At 42.4% G+C, this 16,116-nt stretch overlaps 1 protein-coding gene across 3 annotated transcripts in view; it reads left to right on the forward strand.

Annotated features, from left to right (window-relative positions):
- Positions 1-16,116, forward strand: part of TBC1D8 (TBC1 domain family member 8) — a 139,981-nt gene that overhangs the window by 111,342 nt on the left and 12,523 nt on the right. For all 3 annotated transcript variants that reach the window (XM_061155911.1, XM_061155912.1, XM_061155913.1), the window contains 5 exons: positions 74-203; positions 350-448; positions 1,696-1,764; positions 10,055-10,295; positions 11,101-11,166. In XM_061155911.1, the coding sequence (XP_061011894.1) occupies positions 74-203; positions 350-448; positions 1,696-1,764; positions 10,055-10,295; positions 11,101-11,166 (605 nt within the window). The remainder of the gene's footprint in view (positions 1-73; positions 204-349; positions 449-1,695; positions 1,765-10,054; positions 10,296-11,100; positions 11,167-16,116) is intronic.

Below are 16,116 nucleotides of genomic sequence, written 5' to 3' on the forward strand. Positions count from 1 at the left end.
GTGGTGGGGGCTGCGAGGTGTCCAGGGTGGGGGAAGGGTAACCCTGTGCTTTCCTGGTGTCTCATGTGCCCAGGTTTCTGGACCACGTCAAGAATGAGGACAGCCCGGGACCCCCGATTGGCAGCCACCACGCCTTCTTCTCTGACGACCAGGAGCCGTGTCCCGTGACCGACATCGCAGACCTGATCCGAGACTCCTACGAGGTGCCTGGGCCCCATCCCGCCCACCCGCCCCCACCCCCAGGCCTCTTGGGAGGTGAACTTCCAGGGAGGTGTTCGGGGCTGCTGCTTGCTTGCTGTCTGGATGCAGAGAGGACTCTGTGAGCGAGTGATCCCCCCCTCCCCTGCAGAAATTCGGGGACCAGTCTGTGGCTCAGATCGAGCACATGCGCTGCAGGCACAGGATCCGAGTCCTCCAGGGCCACGAGGACACCACGAAGCAGAACGTGGTGAGTAGACGCCGCCTCCGGGCCGCGACTCTCGGTGGCCAGGCGCTGACCTGCCCTGGGTCTCCTGCTGCCTCCTGACAGGAGAGGAGCAGCTTTTTTTTTTTTTTGCATTAAATTAACAACTAAGTGGTTCAGATGGTAAAGATTCTACTTGCAATCCAGGGGACCTTGGTTCGATAGCTGGGTCAGGAAGATGCCCTGGAAAAGGAAAAGGCAACTCCCTCCAGTATTCTTGCCTGGGAAATCCCATGGATAAAGGAGTCCGGGGGGCTACAGTCCATGGGGTGGCAAAGAGTCAGACACAGCTGAGCAACTAACGACAGGTTGACAGCAGTGAGCTAGTGGAGAAACAGCCTGGATTTAGTTTTAGAGTCAGACAGACTGTGAGCAAATTAACTACTGTGAGCCTCTGTTCCCTGGTTGTAAAATGAGGATAATAACACTCATCATGTGGGGCTAAATAACGGACAATATAGAAGTTGCCCGGTGCCGAGGGCCTGCAGTCTTTTTTGTTTGTTTGTTTTTTAGGGGCCACTACTACTGGCGTAGGAAATGGCAAACCACTCCAATATTTATTTATTCTTGCCAGGAAAACCCCATGGACAGAGAAGCCTGGCAGGCTACAGTCTGTGAGGTTGCAAAGAGTTGGACAGGACTGAGCACACATAATTTTTTTAAAATTTTACTTATGTATTCATTTATTTTTGGCTGTGCTGGGTCCGCATTGCTGCGTGGGCTTTTCTCTAGCTGTGGTGAGTGGGGGTTCCTTTCCAGTTGTGGTTCAAGGACTTCTCATTGCGGTGGCTTCTCGTTGTGGAGCATAGGCTCTAGGGTGCACGGGCTTCAGTAGGTGCGGCATGCGGGCTTAGCTGCTCTGTGGCCTGTGGGAACCTTCCCAGACCAGGGATCGAACCTTTGTCCCCAGCATGGGCAGGCTGACTCTTAACCTCTGGACCACCAGGGAAGTCCAGGCCTATAGCGCTGGTGGTTATGCTGCAGGAACTTGCCACCCGAGCTCTAGCCTTGCTAGTGTTTGATCCTTTGCAAGTATTTAGACGCTTGTCCTGAGTCTTGGATGTGTGAATGAGAAAGGTTGAGGATGAAGAAAGGTTGAGAAAGTCGTCAGAAAGCCGTCTCTGGGTGATCTGGGCGCCTGGCGTCCACTGCAGCGGGACGCGCCCTCTTGCCCCCTGATCCTCCAGGGCAGGCAGAGAATTCACTGCATGCCTGTTTGTTCTTTCCTCGAGCTCCGGGTCGTTATCCCAGAGGTCTCCGTCCTTCCCGAAGACCTGGAGGAACTCTACGATTTATTCAAGGTAGGAGACTGAGGGGTGAGGAAGTGACAGACCCCGAGTCAGGCTGCAGCCACGGCTGTCCACCTGCGGTGGGGAAGGGTCAGCATGGGCCTGCTGAGTGGCCGCGAGGGCTCTGGCAGAGCGGCTGCCAGCGGCTCTGGCTGGACGGTGCCTGCTGAGCCCGGGCATAAACATTGCTGCGCTCGGCCGAGAGGCCCTCAGTGACGGGGACGCAGCCTTCACTGCCCAGCAACAGTCCCAGTCAGCCACGGACACAACAGTGATTCTTACTAAACTGTCTCCTGGTATCCTTTTTTTTTCCTGTTATGTTTTTAAATTGAAGTATAGTTGATTTAAAATGTTGTCTTTGATTCTGGTGTATAGCACAGTGATTCAGTTATACATATATGTATTTTTTTTCATTATAGGTTATTACAAGGTATTGAATATAGTTTCCTGTATCACCTCATGTACGTTTTACTCATAACACCACCTACAAGACGTGTATACATATTTTTCTGTTTGTGGGGCTGGTCTGGATGCTTATTTATGTTCTGTTTTCCTTCATGCTATTATTAACTTTTTCATGTTGCCATTTGATCTTATTTTTAAATCATTTTACAACTTGTCCTGTTGGTAATGCTTAATAGTTGGTGGCCATTCCCTTTTCCAGGAGATCTTCCAGACCCAGGGATCAAACCTGGGTCTCCCCCATTGCAGGCAGATTCTTTACCATCTGAGCCACTAGGGAAGCCCCAATACTTAATACAGTAAACCATATTTTGAATATTTGGGTATTTAGGTGGATTCCCAGCTCTTGCTACTTACATCATCCTGCAAAGACCATTTTCAAGTGCCTTCCTAGAAATTTTCTTGCTTGAAACAGTCAATAGACATGGGGAAGAGGCAGACCATGGACCCACTCCTGACCGCTTCTGCAGTGAAGGGGAGCGGAGCGGAGCGCAGGCCAGCAGAGCAGCGGCAGACCCAGAGGAGCCCGGCCACTGCAGCTCTCCTGGTGGGGACTCTGAGCCCTCGGTGCTTCTGAACTTGAATTGCTGGGTACTTGAAATAGTCCCAGGCGGCGTGTAGGTCCTTCTGAGTGCAGCCACAGAGCTGGTCTGACCCTCATGTAGCTGTCTTGTCACTGCCTGCTGCGGTCACTGACACATGAGGCTGGCTCAGTCAATTGCTGGCACTCCTCACCCCCCGTCAGCAGGGTGTGTGATGAGGACTCCTGTAAACATCACTGGTTTTCAAGTTTTGTAGTTTTCTCTGTTGCATGAAGAGAAAATACAGAGTCAGAGGTGACTTGGTGTCCCATGCCCCCACCTCTCTTTGTCAAGGAGCTAAAACAGGGAATACTAGAAACACAAAAGCAGGTAAACCGAGGTGATATTTAGCATGAAGAGTCTAATTTCTTTAGGGCTGACTGTTCTTAATTTGGAAGAATAAGACACATCAGACATCTGAATTTATATAACTTAAAAGATTGCTTTAAATTCATCATGAAAAGAAACTGCATTAAGTACTAACCATATCATTAAACTTTTATACACGAGTATTTAAAGAAGACAGACAGCTATTTATTTCCTGTTTCCTATTTCTATCTTTTCTGTGAACAATGTGGGTGAGATTTATTTTCATATTTGTTGTTAGCTCTGCAGGCCCTTCGTTTGTGGAGGGCTAACTGCAAATGTTAACTGTGAATACAATGCCAGTTTCAAGATAACAATTTCAGCGAAACAGCATCGCAGGCGTGGTGTCTCGTTCTGTGCTACAGCCTGAGGCGCCTCCTGCGTGCACCAGGGTCGTCCTCACGCCCCGCAGAACAACCCTCAGACTGTCCCCCCACCTCAGCTCTTGCTCCCGACCTTCTCTGAATTTCCTTGGCTTTTGTAGTCTGACCTCATATATTTAATTAATTAATTAGTTTTGGTGTTCCAGATGTTTATTAGGGAGTACTCTTTTTCTTTAACTTTTTATTTTTATAGCTGATTAACAATATTGTAGCTTCAGGTGGACAGCAGAGTGACTCAACCATACATATACATACATCCATTCTGACTTCGTATATCTCAATGCTTGTGTTTTTGTTTTAATTGGAGGCTGATTCCTTTACAGCATTGTAGTGGTTTTGCCGTACACTGACCTGAATCAGCCACGGGTGTACACGTGTTCCCCATCCTGAACCCCCTCCCCCCTCCCTCCCCATCCCATCCCTCTGGGTCATTGCAAGGTATAAGGTTCCCCAGCTGGATTTTGAATGTGTCTCTTGTCTTTTGAGCCAGAGGTTCATTTTCCCAGGGAAAGGGTCACACAGAGATAACCGTACATTGTTGAGTAAATATGTGATAGGTTCTCATTAAGGATTAAAGAGTCTGTGCCTTAACTTCACTGCATCCTTTCCTAAGCCTGGGATGAACAGGTGTGACTGTTCTCTGTGTTAACAACAGTCTTCTCTGACTGTCTCTTTTACAGACTCTTTCCTATTAAAGATGAACAGTGTGTACTTAGTGAAATCCATTTTTATTCTGAATTTAAAGTCATCTTTCTTTTTTGCCTGAATACAGTTCTTTTTTTCCCCTCTGTTTCATTGAGATATAACTGACCTACAGCACTGAGTGTGTACAGCATAGTGAATTACATTAATTGCAAAATGATTCACAGTAGGTTAACATCCATCATGTCATTTGTTATTCAGCTGCTCAGTTGTGTCCAACTCTTTGCAACCCCGTGGACTGTGGCACGCCAAACTTCCCTGTCCTTCACCATCTGCCACATCTTGGTCAAACTCACGTCCATTGAGTTGGTGATGCTTTCCAACCATCTCATCCATCTCTGTCATTCCCTTCTCCTCCTGCTTTCAATCTTTCCCAGCATCAGGATCTTTTCTAATGAGTCGGCTCTTTGCATCAGATGGCCAAAGTATTGGAGCTTCAGCTTCAACATCAGTCCTTCCAATGAATATTCAGGACTGATTTCCTTTAGGATTGACTGGTTTGATCTCCTTTGCAGTCCACAGGACTCTCAAGAGTCTTCTCCAAGAACACAGTTCAAAAGCATCAATTCTTAGGCACTCAACCTTCTTTATGGTCCAGTTCTCACATGTATACATGACTACTAGAAAAACCATAGCTATGACTATGCAGACCTTTGTTGGCAAAGTAATATCTCTGCTTTTTAATATGCTGTCTAAGTTTGTCATAGCTTTTCTTCCAAGGAGCAAGCGTCTTTTAATTTCATGGCTGTAGTCACCATCTGCAGTGATTTTGGAGCCCCAGAAATAAAGTCTCTCACTGTTTCCATTGTTTGCTCGTCTATTTGTCATGAAGTGATGGGCCTGGATGCCCTGATCTTAGTTTTTGAATGTTGAGTTTAAAGCCAACTTTTTCACTCTCTTCTTTCACCTTCATCAAGAGTTCCTCTTTGCATTCTTCCATAAGGGTGGTGTCATATGCATATCTGAGGTTATTGATAACTCTCTCAGCAAACTTGATTCCAGCTTGTGCTTCTTCCAGCCCAGCATTTGTCATGATGTACTCTGCATATAAGTTAAATAAGCAGGGTGACAATGTACGACCTTGTCATTCTCCTTTCCCAATTTTGAACCAGTCTGTTGTTCCATGTCCAGTTCTAACTGTTGCTTTTTGACCTGCATACAGATTTCTCAGGAGGCAGGTAAGGTGGTCTGATATTCCCATCTCTTTAAGAATTTCCCAGTTTGTTGTGATCCACACAGTCAAAGAAAGGCTTTGGCATAGTCAATGAAGCAGAAGTAGATGCTTTCCTGGAATTCTCTTGCCTTTTCTATGATCCAGTGGATGTTGGCAGTTTGATCTCTGGTTCCTCTGCCTTTTCTAAATCCAGCTTGACCATCTGGAAGTTCTCAATTCACATATTGTTGAAGCCTTCCTTGGAGAATTTTGAGCATTACTTTACTAGCGTGTGAGATGAGTGCAGTTGTGCAGTAGTTTGAGCATTCTTTGGAATTGCCCTTCTTTGGCACTGGAATGAAAACTGACCTTTCCCAGTCCTGTGGCCACTGCTGAGTTTTCCAAATTTGCTGGCATATTGAGTGCAGCACTTTCACAGTATCATCTTTTAGGATTTGAAATAGTTCAGCTGGAATTCCATCTCCTCTACTAGCTTTTTTCATAGTGGTGCTTCCTAAGGCCTACTTGACTTTGCATTCCAGGATGTCTGGTTCTAGGTGAGTGATCACACCATTCTAATTATCTGGGTCATGAAGATCTTTTTTGTATAGTTCTTCTGTGTATTCTTACTGCCTATTCTTAATATCTTCTGCTTCTGTTAGGTCCATATCATTTCTGTCCTTTATTGTGCCCATCTTTGCATGAAATGCTCCCTTGGTATTTCTGATTTTCTTGAGGAGATCTCTAGTCTTTTCCATTCTATTGCTTTCTTCTATTTCTTTGTGTTGTTCACTTAGGAAGACTTTCTTACCTCTGCTTACTATTCTTTGGAACTCTGCATTCAGATGGGTATATCTTTCCTTTTCTCCTTTACTTTTCACTTCGTTTGTTTTCACAGCTATTTGTAAGGCCTCCTCAGATAGCCATTTTGCCTTTTTGCATTCTTTTTCTTGGGGATGGTTTTGATCACTGTCTCCTATACAGTTAAAATACGTATGTCCATATTTATTCAGGCACTGTATCAGATTTGATCCCTTGAGTCTATTTGTCACTTCCACTGTATAATCATATAGAAACAAAAAAACAAAAAACCCAAAACAACAAAAATGGTTTTTTTCTTGTGATGAGAAATTTTAGGACCTGCTCTCTTAGCAACTTTGGAATATACCATACAGCAGTGCTAAGTATAGTCATCATGGTATACATACATCCCCACGACTCATTTGTCTTTTAACTGGAAATCTCTACCTTTTGATCCCCACGATCTTATTCTACAACCCACCCCCAGCTCCTGCCTCTGGTAAAACCACGAATCTGATCCTTCTGTATGACTGGAATGATTTGTTATATTGTTTTAGATTCCACGTACAAGAGCATATAGTTTTTGTCTTTCTCTGACTTATTTCATTTACCATAATGCCCTCAAGGCCCATCCAGATTTATAAAGCAGTGTTTTAGATTATATAAATCCATGTTTGTGACATCTGTCCCTTATTCTCTGAAACTGAGGACAATTTTATCAGTCTTCTGTCTCCAAGTGAGACGGGAACAATATAACATACACTTGGTGTCAGGGGCTACTCTGGGACACACCTGGGACTTGAAACAGTGCCTTGTGTTAATATATTCCAGAAGTGTACTTTTTAAAAGATTTGGAGTTTGTTTTATGTTGTTAATTTCCGCTGTATACCAGTGTGCACCAGCTGTCTGTGCACACGGCCCCCTCCCCCCACCCCTCCGTTAGTTTCCGCTGTGTACAAGTGTGTACCAGCTGTGTGTGCACACGGCCCCCTCCCCCACCCCTCTGTTAGTTTCCGCTGTGTACCAGTGTGCACCAGCTGTGTGTACACACTGCCCCCTCCTCCCACCCCTCCGTTAGTTTCCGCTGTGTACCAGTGTGCACCAGCTGTGTGTGCACACCGTCCCCTCCCCTCCACCCCCTTGGTCATCACAGGGCACTGAGCTGGGCTCTCTGTGCCATGTGGCAGCTTCCCGCTAGCTGTCTGTCTCACACTCGCATTGCTCCTGTGTGTGTCCACAGAGGGATACAGTAAAAAGGGAAGGAAATCAGGAATGAGATTCACCGGCTGTTGTTAATGTTCAGCTAAATTTATTCACTTCTGGATTATCAGGCCCTGGAGAGCATTTGGTTTGTTTAATATTATTTTGCCTGATTCTGTGTTCTGGTTAATACTTTTATTTTTGAAACTTAATTTAAAAACACAAACTGAAACAAAAATATACAAAATATATATATAAAAATATATATATAATATATAGAGTAATACCTACACTCACTATTTAAAAAGAAAAATAACTAAGCAAAATTTAAAGGGTCTTATCCCGTCCGATCCTGTAGCCTACTTTGCACAGTAATTACTGTTAACAGTATATGGTGAATCTCATTCCTGGTTTCTTTCCCTTTTTATTGTATCCCTCTGTAGACACACACACAAGCAATGCACTCTTACTTTTTTTCCCACATAGAAATGAGACTGTGCTACACACAGTGGTCTGCAGTTTCTAAAATTTCATGGCCACACCATGTAGCATATGGAATCTTATTTCCCTGACCAGAGATCGACCCTGTGCTGCCTGCATTGGAAGCATGGAGTCTTGACCACTGGATCTCCAGAGAAGTCCCTGCAGTTTTTACCGTGGACGTTCTTCTCGAGTCAGCATCTGCAGATCTCTTCTCATTCTTTTTCAGTGACAGCAGAATCTGATTGTAGGGCTGAAGCACACTTCATTCACCTGTCCCCTGCTGAAGGACATCTGTCTTGTCTCCAGTTTTCCTGCTTTATAAGCAGTGCTGTGCAGAGCATCCTCGAGCCTTCCCCCAGACACCTGTGCTGCTGTTTCTGTGGGATGGGTTCCTTAGGGATGCGCAAACCAAATTCCAGTCACTGTTGCTAAAGTGTTCCAGATCTTTCAAATTTCAGTTCCACTGATGATGTCTAAAAGTGTTCATTTCCTAATGTTTCACACTCAACTATCACTTAATATTATGGATATTTAAAAATTTTGCTAGCCTTGTAGAAAATTGCATTTCTTTTTTTAAAAAATACTTATTTATTTGATTGCACTGGGTCTTAGCTGCGGCACGTGGAATTTTCAGTGTTCATTGAGGCATGCGGGATCTTTAGTTGTGGCATGCGAACTCTTGCTGCAATATGTGGGATCTGGTTCCCTGACCAGGGATTGAACCTGAGCCCCCTGTGTTGGGAGTACTGGCATCTTAGCCACTGTACCACTAGTGAAGTCCCAGAAAATTGCATTTCATTTTAACTTAAATTTGCGTATTCATTAGTGAGGTTGCATACCCTTTTGTAAGTTTATTGGCTAATTGTCTACTTTCTTGTATCATCTCTTCATATCCTTTGCTGATTTTTGTATTGGCTTCTAGGATTCTGTGTAAATTGGTTGCACTCGTCTTTAACTTATATAACTGTGTTCTTCTGGATAGGATTCCCAGGGCCTCTAGCTAGCATGACAGGATGACAAAAATATACATGCAGATTCACAGTGTGTCTTGGGTTTTGAGAAATGGGAATTTACGAGACCTTCATTTTACACTTAAAAGTTCTTACAGTACTTCTCATCATTCTGCAAAGGCTTGTTGAGGACCTTGGCTGCTGGTAATATGCAGTAAAGTTATAAATGGCATTTTGGTCTCCATCTGAGCATAGGCATTTGGATATTAGGGCATCTGTACTTGTTTCTCTGCCATCCTTATGGGCAGAGGGCACTGACGTTGTGAAAGGATTCCAAGTCAGTGAGCCAAAATATCCCCAGAGATGATTTAGTACAGGTGTAAAAGATACATTCTAAAGAGCCTAACTGGTCCTCAGTGATCAGTGATGGGGCCAGTGTTGATTGCTTTAGTTTTCAGTCTATGCCCAAGACTTCAAATGGTCCTTTTTTTTTTTCATTTAAAATTTTTGACTTGTTAATATAGTCATGTGGTTAAAAATTCAGACAATATAAAAAAGGCATGTAGTAAACAGGCTTGCTTCTTGATCTGGGTGCCTGCCCCTGTCTTCCATCCCCACAGGTAACCAGCATTGCTAATTTCTTCTGTAGCCTATAGATTTATCTAGTAGTTTTTAACTTTTGAATAATATGATTTTAAGCTAAAATATCAGAATAAAAATTGTATCACTTCTTTCATTAAAACGATGATAGCTGAGCTGTACATTTCAAAATTGCAAAAATGGGTTCTTCCCAGTGATTAAGACACCGTGCTTCCGCTGCAGGAGGCATGGGTTAAATCCATGGTCAGGGAACTAAGATCCCGCATGCCACATGACCCCAAAACATAGAAAAAAAATTTTTTTTAATTATTAAAATGGTAAATTTGATTAAGTATATTTAATTACAGTGAAAAAAAGAAAACTTAATTTAAAAAATGTCAAAATTACATATTCATGTAGGCAAGGACTACAGGGTAATAAGCGGAAACTTTTACATGTCTTGTTGGGAGCGATGACACCGTTAGTTTTTTCATTTTTTGTGTTTTAATGTTGCTTATTTGCTACTTAAGAATTTTGCAAAGCAAGTGAGGAGAGAAGGCCTGATTGGCTTTGGCCTTCCTTCACGTGTGTGGCCTCCCTGGGGAGCCACCGCCCCTTACAGGCCCCTCTCCTTCCTGGTAGAGAGAACACATGATGAGCTGCTACTGGGAGCAGCCCCGGCCCATGGCCCCACGCCACGACCCCAGCAGGCCCTACGCAGAGCAGTACCGCATAGACGCCCAGCAGTTTGCACGCCTATTCCAGCTCGTCTCGCCGTGGACCTGTGGGGCCCACACGGAAATCCTTGCCGAAAGGACTTTTAGGCTTCTGGACGAAAACATGGACCACCTTATCGAATTCAAAGCATTTGTGAGCTGCCTCGGTATGACTCTGTGGGTCTTTTCTGCAGTAGTTCATACGGGACATGTGTCTGTGAACACAAGACAAAGGGATGGTGAAGCAGGCACATCCACTCAATGAAATAGATCTGTGACTCGCCCAGTGTGATTGTGGGACTGTAAAAAGCCCTCTGCAGGCTCCTCTCATGAGCCCTAAGGGGACGGTGGGGAGGGGAGCCCAGGCTCTCAACATTAAAGGTCATTGACCATGTGCTTCTGGGCACCCAGGTGTGGTGGTGGGTTGTTAGGAGACACCTTCCTAACTCATTAAAAAAAAAAAAAATCTTTAATTGACGTGTAGTTGATTTATAATATTGTATACATTTCAGATACACAGCACAGAGATTCAGTTGTACAAGTCATATATGTGCTTGTGTGTGTATATATATATTTTTTCAGATTCTTTTCCCTTATAGATTATTACCCAATATTGATTATAGTTCCTTGTGATATACAATAGGTCCTTGCTGGTTGTTTATTTTATACATAGTGGTGTGTATGTTAATCCTAGCCTCCTCATTTGTCCCTCCCACTACCCACATTTCTAACTCTTGCAGCTAAAATTAAAATCTTTCTGAAGCTATGAGGCCAGACGAGATTCCCAAGGTTATCTTGCGGCTCTTTTCCCGTTTTCTTTTCACACACACTGTGTCTGGAGAGGTGGGAGGTGAAGTGTCAGGTCACAAACACCGGCCTCACTGCGTCCTCTCTGCGCTGACTCTGCGCCCGGACACCTGGATTTGACCCGTTTGCCTCTGCTCAGTCTCTCTCTCCCCTTTAATTTTGCAGATATTATGTATAATGGAGAAATGAATGAGAAGATTAAACTGTTATATCGGCTGCATATCCCTCCAGGTAAGAAAGTCTAAGTAGAAAATTCGAATTGTGCCTGTTGTGCTGTGGCCTGGACCAACTTTGAGCATGACCTTGAGGTTCTTCTCTTTTTAAACATATTCAAACTTGAGGCAGTAGACATTTCTGCTTTGGAGTGGCTGATGACAGGTTTGATGTACCGTATTCTGTGGTCTGTGGCAGGGGTGCCCAAACCCGAGGGTGCATCAGAATCGTTTGGGCAGCCTGTTGTAACACAGGATTCCTGGCCTACCCATTTTGATTGACTAGGTCTGAGGTCCACACTTTGAGAATCACCAGCCTGTGGGATGTGGGGGAAAACAAACCCTGGTTGCCTCAATAGATGGTTATTGTAGCTTACTGTTTTGTTTTGTTTTTCCATTGAGGGAAAACTGGTATATAATATTGTATTTAGTTTCAGGTGTAAAACATAATAGTTCAGTCTTTGTATACACTAGAAAGTGATCACCACAGTAAATCTCGCTACCATTTGTCACCATAAAATTGACCTCCTTCACCTGTTTTGCCCACCTCTCAACTGCTTTCTCCTCTGATAACCATCTGATCTCTGTATCAAGGAGTTTCATTTGTTTGTTTCATTTTTTAGATTGCACATATGACTAAATTGTATAATATTTGTCTTTCTCTGACTTATTTTGCTTAGTATAATACCCTCAAGGTCCATCTATATTGTTGCAAATGATAAGATTTTCTTCCTTTTTCTGGCTGAGTAGTAGTCTATTGTGTGTATGTATGCATGTGTGCAACTTTGCTGAGTTCATATACACCAGTTTTTTTGTGGAACCTTTAAGGTTTTCTACATATGGTATCCTGTCATCTGCTTTCCTTGTGGCTCAGCTGGTAAAGAATCCACCTGCAATGCGGGAGACCTGGGTTTGATCCCTGGGTTGGGCAGACCCCCTGGAGAAGGGAAAGGCTACCCACGAGAATTCCATGGACTGTATAGTCTGTGGGGTTGCAGAGAGTCGGACATGACTGAACGATTGTCACTTTCACTTAAGATTTTCTACATATGGCATCACGTCATCTGTAGATGGTAACAGTTTTACTCCTTCCTTCCCACTATGGGTGCCTTTTAGTTCTGGTTCCTGCCCAGCTGTCTGGCAAACACTTCCAGTAATATGTTGAATGAAAGTGGGCAAAAGTAGGCATCCTTGTTTCGTTCCTGATCTTAGAGGAAATGGCTTTTAGCTTTTCACCATTGAGTATGATGTTAGCTGTATTTGTCATATGGCCTTTATTACATTGAGGTACATTTCCAAAATCACTGCAGATGGTGACTGCAGCCATGAAATTAAAAGACACTTGCTTCTTGGAAGAAAAGTTATGACCAACCTAGACAGTATATTAAAAAGCAGAGGCATTACTTTGCCAACAAAGGTCCGTCTAGTCAAAGCTTTGGTTTTTCCAGTAGTCATGTATGGCTGTGAAAGTTGGACTCTAAAGAAAGCTGAGCACTGAAGAATTGATGCTTTTGAACTGTGCTGTTGGAGAAGACTCTTGAGAGTCCCTTGGACTTCAGGGAGATCAAACCAGTCAATCCTAAAGGAAATCAACCCTGAATGTTCACTGGAAGGACTGATGCTGAAGCTGAAACTCCAATACTTTGGCCACTTGCTACGAAGAGCTGACTCATTGGAAAAGACCCTGATGCTGAAGGCAGGAGGAGAAGGTGACGACAGAGGATGAGATGGTTGGATGGCATCACTGACTCAATGGACATGAGTTTGAGTAAGCTCCGAAAGTTGGTGAGGGACAGGGAAGCCTGGTGTGCTGCAGTCCATGGGGTTACAAAGAGTCAGACACAACTGAGCAACTGAACTGAACATTTCCTAAATAACCACTTTGAGAATTTTTATCATAAATGTATACTGAATTTTGTCAAATGCTTTTTCTGCATCTATTGAGACAATCATACAATTTTTATCCTTGATTTTGTTAATGTGGTGGGTTGGATCATGTTGATTTATGGGTGTTGATACATCCTTACATTGCTGTAATAAATCCCACTTGATCATGGTATATAATCCTTTTAATATATTTCTGAATTAGATATGCTCATACTTTGGGGTTTTTACATCTCTTTTCATTAGGGATATGGGCCTATAATTTTCTTTTTTTTTTTTTTTTTATGGTATCCTTGTTTTGTTTTGATATGTGGGTAATTCAGGCCTTTTAAAACCACTTTTGAAGTATTCTCTCTTCAGTTTTTTTCGAGTTTGAGAATATTAGGTATTAAATCTTGAATGTTGGTAGAATTCACTAGTGAAATCGTCTGGTCCTAGGGTTTTGTTTGTTGTTGTTGTTGAGTCACTCAGTCGTGTCTGATTCTTTGTGACCCCGTGGACTGCAGCACGCCAGGCTTCCCTGTTCTTCATTATCTCCTGGAGTTTGCTCAGACTCATGTCCCTCAAGTCAGTGGTGCCATCCAACCACCTCATCCTCTGTTGTCCCCTTCTCCTCCTGCCCTCAATCTTTCCCAGCATCAGGGTCTTTTCCAATGAATTGGCTCTTCCCAGCAGGTTGCCAAAGTATTGGCGCTTCAGCTTCAACATCAATTGCTGACTCAATATTCTTTTCTTTTTAAATTATTTTAGTGGAGGATAATTTCTTTACAATATTGTGATGGTTTTTGCCATGCATCATGTACTGTTGATCTGTTGAGATTTTCTGTTTGTTCATGATCCAGTCTTAGAAGACTGTATGTTTCTAGGAATTTACCCTTTTCCTCTAGGTTATTCATTTTGTTGTATAATTGTTCATATGAGTTTCTCTGATCTTTTGTCTGTGATATCAGTTGTAATGTCTCTTTCATTTCTGACTTTGAGCTCTCTTTTTCTTGGTAAGACTAGGTAAAGGTTTGTCAATTTTGTTGATTTTCTCAAAGAAACAGGTCTTCGTTTTATTGACTTTGTCTAGTGTCTTTTAAATCTCTATTTCATTTATTGCTATTAATTTCCATTAGAACTGCTTTTGCTGTATCCTGTAGATTTTGAAATGTTTTATTTTCATTTTCATTTGTCTCAAGGTATTTTTAAAATTTTCTCCTTGATTTCTTTCTTGACCTACTGGTTGTTTAACCTCCATATAATTTGTGGTTTTTCTAGTTTGTTTGTTTTTTGGTAATTGATTTCCAGTTTCATACTAACGGGGTTGGGAAAAATGTTTGATATGATTTCAGTCTTCTTAAATTTATTGAAACTTGTTTTCTTGGAGAATGTTCCTTGTGCACTTGAGAATATGTATTCTGCTACTTTGGGATGGAACGTGTTGTATATATGTGTGGTTTAAGGCTGATGCTTCATTATTGATTTTCTGCCTCGGTGTTCTATCCATTAATGTAAGTGAGGTCTCAAAGTCCCCAACTAGTGCTGTATTGCTGTCAGTTTCTCCCTTAGGTCTGTTAATATTTGCCTTATTTATTTAGGTGTCTCTCTCCTGGGTGCATAAATGCTTACACATGTTATATCTTCTTGTTGGATTGATCCCTTTATCATTATGTAATGCCCTTCTTTGTCTTTTATTCCAGTTTTTGTTTTAGTCTATTTTGTGTAATATAAGTATAGCCACCCCAGATTTCTTTTTGTTTTCATTTGCAGGGACTGTCTTTTCCATCCCATCACTTTCAGTTTGTGTCCTACTATCTAAGTGAGTCTTTTATAGGCAGCATATGGATTAGTCTTGTTTTTTCATCCATTCTGTTTTTTTATTGGAGAATTTAGTCTGTTTACATTTAAAGTAATTATTGATAGATATGTACTTATTGCTTTCTTGTTAATTGCTTGTTGTAGTTCCTCTCTTTTCCTTTTTTCTCTCTTCCCTTGTGGTTTGATGACCTTCTGTGGTGTTACATTTAGATGTCTTTCTCATCTTTTGTGTAGGTTTTTGCTGTGTGGTTATCACAAGTTTCATTATATGACAGCCTATGTATATATATAGATCTATGTAGATATCTATACATAGATCTATACAGATCTATACCAGTCTGTTTTAAGTTGATAGCAATTTAAGTTTACATGTATTCTAAGAATTATGTGTTTTTACTCCCTCCTCCTACATTTTACTTTCGATGTGAAGTTTTACATATTTTATTTTTTTATATCCTTTGGGCTATTATGCTCTACTTAACTGTACTACTTTTGTCTTTTAACCGTGTTACTAACTCTGTAGGTGGTGGGGCAATATCTATGTTGCCTTTATCAGTCAGATTTTGACTCTGCTATGCTTTCTTGTTGCTAGTTAGGGCTTTTTCTTTTTAGCTTAAAGAAGTCCATTTAACCTTTCTTATAAGGCTGGTTCAGTGGTGGTAAAGGCCTTTATCTATTGTTTGGAAATGGTTTCTCTCTCCTTTAATTCTGAATAATAACCTTGCTGGGTGGAATACTCTTGATTGGAAGTCTTTTTTTTCCTTTTAGCACTTGGAAAGTATTGTGCCACTCTCTCTGGCCTGCAGCTTCTGCTGAAAAATCAGCTCAGTCTTATGGGGGTTCCACTGTACATAACAACATTGTTTAACAAATGGAAGAGAAATATTCCAGATGATCTGATACCACATCAGATGATACAGGGATGAACAGGTATCCTAGAAGATTACTAAAACTGGAGTTTTCATTGCAAAAAATTGATCAATATGTAGGTATTGGTCATTTTACTCAGCTAGTTGCACTAATTGGACTTCCATAAGACAACTTCCTGGAAGAACATTATATACATTAGGAAGAAGCATCAAAACCAGCTACTGGGAATGATGTATTGGAATTCATAAATGAAGACAAATGAATGAAGCATTGGAGGCTTCCTGTAAGAGAGCCTGCTGAGAGTGGAGCTGACAGTGTGGGCTCTGTTCCTTCTGGGAACTCCGGGGTGCAGGGAATATACTGTCAGACTTGCAGAGCGGCTCCCGGAGGGGTCCCTGCTGCTCTGGATCCATGT

Source organism: Dama dama, chromosome 11 (genome assembly GCF_033118175.1).
Source record: "Dama dama isolate Ldn47 chromosome 11, ASM3311817v1, whole genome shotgun sequence".
NCBI lineage: Eukaryota > Metazoa > Chordata > Mammalia > Artiodactyla > Cervidae > Dama > Dama dama.